An 8,562-nucleotide genomic window follows, 5' to 3' on the forward strand; every position below is an offset into this window, starting at 1 on the left:
TCTGAAGCACTAAAAACTTCGTTATAATTTTATTTTGGAGGTGCTTGAAGGAAGGATGAACTGTACGCAAAGACTTTCCTCCATTGATGTAACTCTGAGCTAAACAGCGCGATTTCAGAAATTGTACCCGACAGTTTTCTTGAGCGCCTTAAAGTCTGATAGGACTTTACCGACGTTTCAGAGGTCATTCCTTCCTCCTTCATTAGGGCTATGAGACAGTCATCTCACCGTCTTGAGAACCTCAAATCTTACAAGCAGATTCTCAAATACTTTCCTGAAATAAAGTCTGTGTTACGAGAGACCGCTTCTCTGACTGTGGACAGAATTTACGCGGCTCATGTTAAGTTGCTGTAGAGGACTTGTGAACACGGTATTGAAGCTTCGGCTTCCATAAAAGCCCACTTAAGTAATAAATGGCTTTTCAAGCAGTTACTTATTACGTGCTAATTAAATGTGAAATAACATGCCACACAGTGCGTCATCGTCGAGGGAAATCAACGGAATTGTCTATGTTATAAAAGAAAAGTGGAATATTGATTTTTGATGTTGACGCTAGTTGATAAGAGAATTAGAAGTTACAAGAGAACGGTTCTAAGAGTAGTTATCTACAAGACACAAGATACCCTGGCCGGTTTTTGCATATTCCTACTGCGATGGACCTATTCTTGAAGGCAGTGAAGCCTCTTTTTTACATCTCTAGAATATTTGGCACCGCCCCTTACTCTCTCTCAGTAGAGGGAAAGTTGACTGTGTCTGTACCCGCTCTAGTTTATAGCATTTTGTTCCATCTTATATTTATGTCAAACCCTGTCTTCGCTCTTATTTCCACTGGAATGTTTGGTGACTTACGTAACAAATCTGTAACTGATTTGGGTTTAACTCTTTTGAATATGGTTATGCTATTTTCTAGCGCTCTGTCTGCAAGCTTAACATTGTTTCGTTTTAGAAAGTTAATTCATACTTACAGTGACGTTTTGCATTTATGTTGCGTGATTGATGATGTGTTTCTTGTATTCCATAAGAGTTTCAAAACCATCATTAGTTTCCTATTACTGGAATGTATATACGTGTATATGTGTATACTTTACACTCTCTTTTGTGCTACGTTTGAGGACACTACAACTCAATTTTTGTACATGGCCCTAAATTTCTACATCTTATTTGGCCCATTCGTTGTTGTTGTTCAGTTTGCGTCTCTAGTTCTCCTATGTATGCGTTTATTTTCGTATATAAACACACGTCTAGGTGAAATTCTTGCAGAAGTGTCATTTCCAGCGCGCGACATGACACTATCATCGTTTCGCAGTGTGCTACCTTCTGTGAAACCTCATCTGAGAAGAAGATCATCGTTTGAGGTTATGTCGACGTTAAGCAAACTTACACCTCGATGCAACCACGTGTCCGGATTGTCAACAACCCGTTCCCAGATCATCTCTGTGCGTCCCAGGAATATACCGTCACATGTTAAGGAAGACTCCACATGTCTCATATCACCTGGGTTAATTTTACATCTGAGACTTAAAATCTCGGAACTTATTAACTTCCACGATAATCTCTGTTATATAGTTGGCAGTATCAACTCGACGTACTCTGTGCCCATTCTTCTCAACGTAGCCGATGCATTTGTCGGCATAACAGTGTCTCTGTTCTGTTCGTACTTCTTTCACGTGCTGGAAAGCTATGGATCGTCTGTATACATATTTGTATTAGTAATATACAGGAGTCTGATGAAGCTGCTGGTACTGTTGTTTGCTTGCACGACTTGCACTGAGGAGGTGAGTAAAATATCCGATTCAGTTAAAGAAGGTTAATTTATTAGTTTAGTGTATAGTGTTATCTAAACGACTGATTGGTTTCTGGAATCACATAAATCATGCTATATATTGCCCTTTACCTATAAAGAATCTCATATTTGTATACAGTTAAATAATTCGATGTGTATTAGAATTAGTTTGTAACCTCCATGCGAAAATTGTGTAGACTTTACGATTTTTTCAAGTAAGAAGCTTGTTGATTGGATGCTGTAACTTATTTTTCAGAGTTACAAACATGTGCAAGCCGTTGAAAATGATTGATTTATCAGCTTTCAGTCAGTTGAGTTCAATTATCAAAATTCAGCGGTGAACGGACGTCCTAATATTTTATGATGTCCCTCAGCACAACGGTGGATGCCCTAGTCTGTGATGTCCCACATGTTAGCAAACAGTTGCTGGCACATTATACAGGTGTTCCAGGAGGAAAGGTCAATATTCGGAGAGGTCATAGTATCGGTCATTCTAAGCAAAAAAGTGTTTATGTACATGTGTCCTATTCCGAACGGTTTCCGAGATAGAGCTGTTTCACTGTACAGTTGCAAAATTGTCGATAAGAAAGATATTACGTGCCGGTATTTATTGTTCAAGTGACAAAGTTGGTAGAGTTCACCTAGTATAATACATTTTCGAAAATACCACCGTCAACATCAATGCACTTTGCAACTCGTGTGAGGACATGGCGCGTTGTTCGTTCCTTTATGTGGGCGATAACATCCAATAGGGAAGGAGAATATTGGGCACCAAATCCAAACTACTGTGTAGTGAAATAGCTCTATCTCATAGGACACGTGTACATATACACTTTTTTGCTTAGAATGACCGATACTATGACCTCCCAGAATATTGACCTTTCCTCCTGGGACATTCTGTATATGACAGGGGGAAAATATAAAATTGTCCTTTTTCTTTGGGTCTGTGAAAACTATTTTAACTAATACTTGTATTATTCATAATAAAATCTAAATGTTAAGTTTGTTTTCCATATTCCAAAAACTTGTCAAGTGTATTTCAATTCTTTTGCGATACGTCACTTGAACCTAGCGACTGCGAACATCCCACTTCTTCTGTCTGGGTCGATAATGTGACCCATCATGACGGCCGACTTTCGTGCTTCTCCTCGAGACGAATTCCAATTTAATTTCTCACTCATTACGTAATTGAACGCTTCATTATCGATAACCAATTGTGACTATACTCTTCGTTGATAGGATAACTGACGTGTTTATTTGTGTAAATATGTTTTATTAGGCCATTTTCCGTCATTCTAGCGTGTTCACAAGCGAGCAACTTCCTCGTCATGGAGCAGCACCTGAAGGCCGTGAAAGCTCTTCTGTGCGTCTCGAGAATACTCGGTCTAGTGCCATATTCTCTTTCAGAAGGAGTGACGCCGACTTTGTCTGTACCAGCTCTGGTATACAGCATTTTGTTTGTTGTTGTAAACGTATCTTTCCCATGGTATCACCTTGTACGCGTCCACAGACTTGGCACCTCGCATGCTGAATCTGTACCTGAGTTAGGTGTAAGCATTTTGAGTGTGACCGCGATATTAACCACCATGCTATCTACAAGCATTTCACTGTTTCGTTGTAGACATGTCCTACAAATTCTTACTGATGCTTTATATTTGTGCTCGTTTATTGGTGATAAGTCTTCGACGCCCCAGAAGAGTTTAACCATCATCATAAAGTTGTTGTTGCTAGAATGTATTCCCTTTTTTCTCTTATATCTTGTATTTTGTGCATCACTTGATGACATTACCATGGGATTGTTTTCCATGCCATTCTCTTTCTTTATCTTGTTTGGCCCATTCATGGTTATTGTTCAGTTTGCGTCCTTTGTTCTCTTATGTATGCATTTACTTTCGTGTATAAACACATGTCTCGGTGAAATCCTTACAGAATTGTCATTTCCAGATAGCGATCGTATCATTAAACTATCACCGCTTCGCAGTGACTTCCTTTCTGCGAAACGTCATCTTAGAAGACCATCGTTTAAAATTATTCCAAGCAAACTTACACCTCGACGCAACCACGTGTCCGGAATGTCAACATCCAGTCCCCAGATCTTCTCTGTTCGTCCCAAGAATTTACCGGGGTTAATTTCACGTGGTAAATTTGAAATCCCGTCACTTATCGACTTTCACACCGATGTCTGTGATATAGTTAGGAGGATTAACTCGGCCTACTCTGCGCGGATTCTTGTTAATGTAGCCGATGCATTTGTCTCTATCACAGTGTCGCTTTTCTGTTCGTACTTCGTTCCCATGCAGCATAACCGCGGGAAATCCTCATCTTTATTCATAATGTTAATATATTGGAATTTCATGAAGCTGCTGGTTTTGTTGCGTGTCTGCACAATTTGCGCCGAAGAGGTGAGTGAAGTCTCCGACCCAGGTAAGATATAAATGGTATAGTGATACTTTCTTATGACAGCACATTTTGATTTTTTTCAAGTGTCTTAAGAATAGAAGAAAATAATGAAATACGTAGTCTACAACAATTAAGTTGCTACGTTCCTGAGATAGCTTACAGCAACTTGCCATATTATGACACCAGTATCGAGCGGATATCGTAACTTGCATTTGAAGAGGTACGATATGTGTGCAGAACGAAGTGCGATGAAAAAATAATTTGCCCAATGTTTTCCATTTAAGATGAAAGACATCTGCGTTTATAAGCAAGATGTAATAGAATTTCGGAAATGTTGATCTATTTCCTAGACGGTTCGTACTCTTCTCCACATATTATGAAAATGATCAAATCAAGGAGAATAAGATGGGTGGTATGTTTAGCACCCGAGCGGGAGATGGGAAGTGCGCACAGCATTTTTGTCCAAAAACCCGAATGTAATAGGTCACGCTGAAGAAATAGGCTCAGATTGGTCTCAAAGAAACAGGATTCATCTGACTCTGGATTAAGACAGGTGGCGAACCGTTTTGAACAGGATTCCTCCTGAAAATAAGTCTAGACGAGGTGTAAAGAATTGCTGCTACAGGTAACTGTGCTTGAGAAGAGGATGTTTTGTTTGTTAGGTTAGGTTTTCACGCAGGAATATCATGAAATACCCACATATTTATTCATATTCGTAATATACTGGGGTCTGATGAAGCTACTGGTTCTGTTGTTTGCACCGAGGAGGTGAGTAAAATATCTGACCAAGATAAAGAAGGTTAAGTAATTAGTGTAGCTTTCTGATGTGTTTCCTGGATTAGTGTCTGGAATCATATAATTCACATGGCCTATTCTTATTTAAAAAAATTCACATGAATATAAACGTTAAACATTTCAGTATGCAATACAAACATTGAGTAGCAAGTGATAATTCTGTAGGCCTAGTAATTTTGAAAGTAAGACGCTTGTTGACTGTTATCGTAACTTGTAAGTCAGCGGTACGAAATATATATAACAGTTGTAAAATGATTGCTTTATCAGTTTTAAGTCAACAGAGTTCAATCATAAAAATTCAACGTCGAACATATGTTTTGACAGACATTTTATGATGTTTCTCAGGACCATAGTGGAGATTCCATGCCGTGGAGCCCCGTTTGTAAACAATCAGTTTATGACGCTTAATGTATGGCCCAGGGGAATTATAAAAAGATACTTTTTCTACTGTTGGTCATATGAAAAGTATTTTAAGTATTCTCAATCTTAAGACGCCATCGATTAAAATACGCACCCTTAATTTATTAATAGGTTTTCAGAAGAAAAAAAAACAAGCTATATCGATCTAGACGCCATTATCTATACTATGGATCCCGATTTCAGAAATTTTAAAATAAGAAAAAGTGCTTCTTAAATTCGAGGAATTACAGTCATAATAATATTAATAAGAAACTAAATATGTAATTTTTACTCCATATTGCAACCGTTCAAGTTTAAATTTTAGATCATTTTGTGATACGTCAATTGAACCTATCGACTGTGAGAGTCTCACTTCTGTGTCTCAGACGATAATGTAATTTACCATTATGATCGACTTTCATGGTTCTCCTCCAGATGAATTCCAGTTTTGCTTCTCATTCATTACAAGCTCCGTTACCATTCAACGATGTTTTACTTTGATAGGAGAACTGTGATGTTTATTTGTATGTACAGATGTTATTATGATATCTGCAGTCGCTCTAACTTGTTGACAAGCGATGTTGGATGATAAAGTCGATATTAGCAAGAGAAATTTTAGCCATAATAAAATGTTCAAAGTGAAAATTTAAGCGTAGTATTGTCAGAATCCGCAGTAATATCTTCTTTAGGGTTTCTCTTGTTTCAGGGCAGTCGAACCGCATTTCTTGTGCACAAAATTCTAACGAAGACGAGGGACCCTGAGCTCAGGGAGGAGGTGCGTTTATATTTATAATTCTTGAAGCACTATTATATGAGTCACATGCGTGATATCTAGTTTTAAGAATAATGCGGCACATTTTACGTTTTGTCAAATACTCTTTTAATTTATACTTCAAGATATTTACCACGGAGTGTGTTACATCCAAGTTAATTTTGGAACTAAAAGAGTCTATCACATATAGCAGCACCCCTAGTTTACTAGTCCGACATGAGCCAGGAATCCACTCAAAATCTCTATCAATATAGTCAATTTCCGGCCGGTAATCGAACTGGATAATTTTCTGATATAATATATTTGCTGGACGTTCTTTTATAGTACTCTTAGCAACTGACAGCGTCGTTAAATACATAACAAGAGAAAATTGACAGTTTTCAACATAATATTGGCATAAGGAAAGTTAGTAGTTTCAATAGCCAGTGTATTTCACTTAAATTGGATCCAAGACATTTCCATATCACGTCCACATGGACTTCGAAAAGTCCTGGGAACAGTAAGCCATTACCATAAACGCTGTTCATATGTTAACGAAATTATCTTTTGATCTGTTTCAGCTACAGATATTTTCCCTTCAGTTGCTACATCGGAAGGTCCAGTTCACGGCCTGCGGGTTCTTCCCGCTTGACTTCTCACTGCTTTATTCGGTGAGAACAAGTAATAGAAATGCCATAAGAATATGTACAGTTGTATAAAAATATTTTAAAAGCTCGAAATACGCATGTAATTAATTAATTAAAGCGGCCTCAAGTTTTACGTCATATTGCATGTAGATCTGCAACATTAGTTCTGAACATCAATTTTTATTAAAATGTCAGAGAACGCAAAAATGTCCCTTAAAATAATGTAACTGTGTACAAAAGTTGAGACTGAACATGTGTAAGCCCTGTAAACTAAGTTTAATCGAAATCTAAGGACTCAGAATTGACCTATAGCCTATACGTAAAAATTACTATAGATCTTTAGGTAAAGTGGCCCTTCGAGTAAAGATTTATATTTAAGAGAATCAAATTCACACATGATAGTCCGACAATATAAGTGTTACATAAGTCAATCAAGTTTTATTAAAATCTACCTAATAACTCAAAACACGCGTCCTTTAAAAATTGGTTTTAAAATTGAACATTCGATGAGGTTAGTTCGGTCGCTTTTAATTGTAGGTATAAGGACGGACGGACGGACGGACATGACGCTTACAACATATGGTTTATGAAATACCTTTTCGGAATACACAACTATAGAAAACATTAAGATCTTTAACTTTCACTTTGAAGAAACAAACAAAAATTACGAATGCTTGTATGCGCGTGGTTCAGTGAAGTTTCCACACAAACTGTAGGCTTATGTTGCAGATCGTGGGAGCCGTGACAACGTACCTGGTTATACTGATTCAGTTCCAGTTGGCCGTGCCAAACACTAATCGGAACGAAACTACGTCTCATGGAAGGGGTACAGCGTAACGGCAGAGACATTCATGCTATAAATCAAGGGAAAGCAATCTGCGGCCGCATGTGGCCCGTCACATAATTTGGGAATCTGCCAGAGCGAGAAGGACATAAAGTTCTGCCGCTGAAAACATTGATTTCCGTCATTTGGAGCCCCCAACTTTAAAATCTCGTCTGTTCAGTTTTGAAAATGTGTTTATAGTTATGGTAACTACTCTGACATTTTTCAAATGAGTGACTGCTGAGGGGTCCGCAGTGGCCGCGCGGTCTGAGGCGTGGGCCTTGTGCCGCTTGGTCACTTTGGTCACTGGGACCGTGGGTTCGATTCCCACTCAAGCCATGGATGTTTGTTCGCTTGTTTCTGTGTTGTTCTGTCCTGTGTACAGGTAGAGACCTTGCGACGGGCCGATCCCTCGTCCAAGGAGTCCTACCGAAAGTCTATAGATTAGTCAACGAAAAAGTTGGGACCCGCAGTGCTCAGGCACTTGAAGAACGGGTCGTCCCAGTATCCCGGTATTCCAGTGACTGCTGAGGTTGTGCACGTTACCTTGTCTGGACCCTGCCACATTTCCAAGGCTGAAATCTTTCCTAAGTTTTTTACTAAATAGGCCTTAAACGTCTGAATGTAGGTCTGGAATTTGGCACTTATATTTCATTTTAGAAAAGTCTAGGATTTGAATCCGGGACCAGAAATGATAAGTGTTGTGTAGCTTTAATTGGTTCCTTGGTGGGTAAAAACTCTGAGATATTACCTTAAAATAGACCGTCATCACTTCCTTGCCTGTCTTTCAAGTCACTCCACTGCTGAGCACTATGAAGTTGCACGCATGCTTTGCAGTTAACATTATGTCATTAAATAAAGCAGAAAAGGATATCTAAAGTGACTCTTATTTCTTACAGTGTGTACAAAGTAACTCTTCAAAGTCCTAATTCATCCAATTAATACTTAAGAATCCAGTTTTTAT

General features: G+C 38.5%; 1 protein-coding gene across 1 annotated transcript; it reads left to right on the forward strand.

Moving 5' to 3' along the window:
* Window positions 1-1,197: 1,197 nt before the first annotated feature.
* On the forward strand, window positions 1,198-8,419 carry LOC110831128 (putative gustatory receptor 28a). The gene is made up of 4 exons (XM_022066774.2): window positions 1,198-1,775; window positions 6,084-6,152; window positions 6,710-6,799; window positions 7,505-8,419. Exons 1-4 carry the CDS (start codon window positions 1,212-1,214, stop codon window positions 7,610-7,612), a joined length of 831 nt encoding a protein of 276 aa, XP_021922466.2. The 5' UTR covers window positions 1,198-1,211; the 3' UTR covers window positions 7,613-8,419.
* The last annotated feature ends 143 nt before the right edge of the window (window positions 8,420-8,562 follow it).

Source organism: Zootermopsis nevadensis, unplaced genomic scaffold, assembly GCF_977971745.1.
Source record: "Zootermopsis nevadensis isolate Lab colony 2312 unplaced genomic scaffold, Znev_1.0 Znev_ptg000022l, whole genome shotgun sequence".
Classification (NCBI taxonomy): domain Eukaryota; kingdom Metazoa; phylum Arthropoda; class Insecta; order Blattodea; family Termopsidae; genus Zootermopsis; species Zootermopsis nevadensis.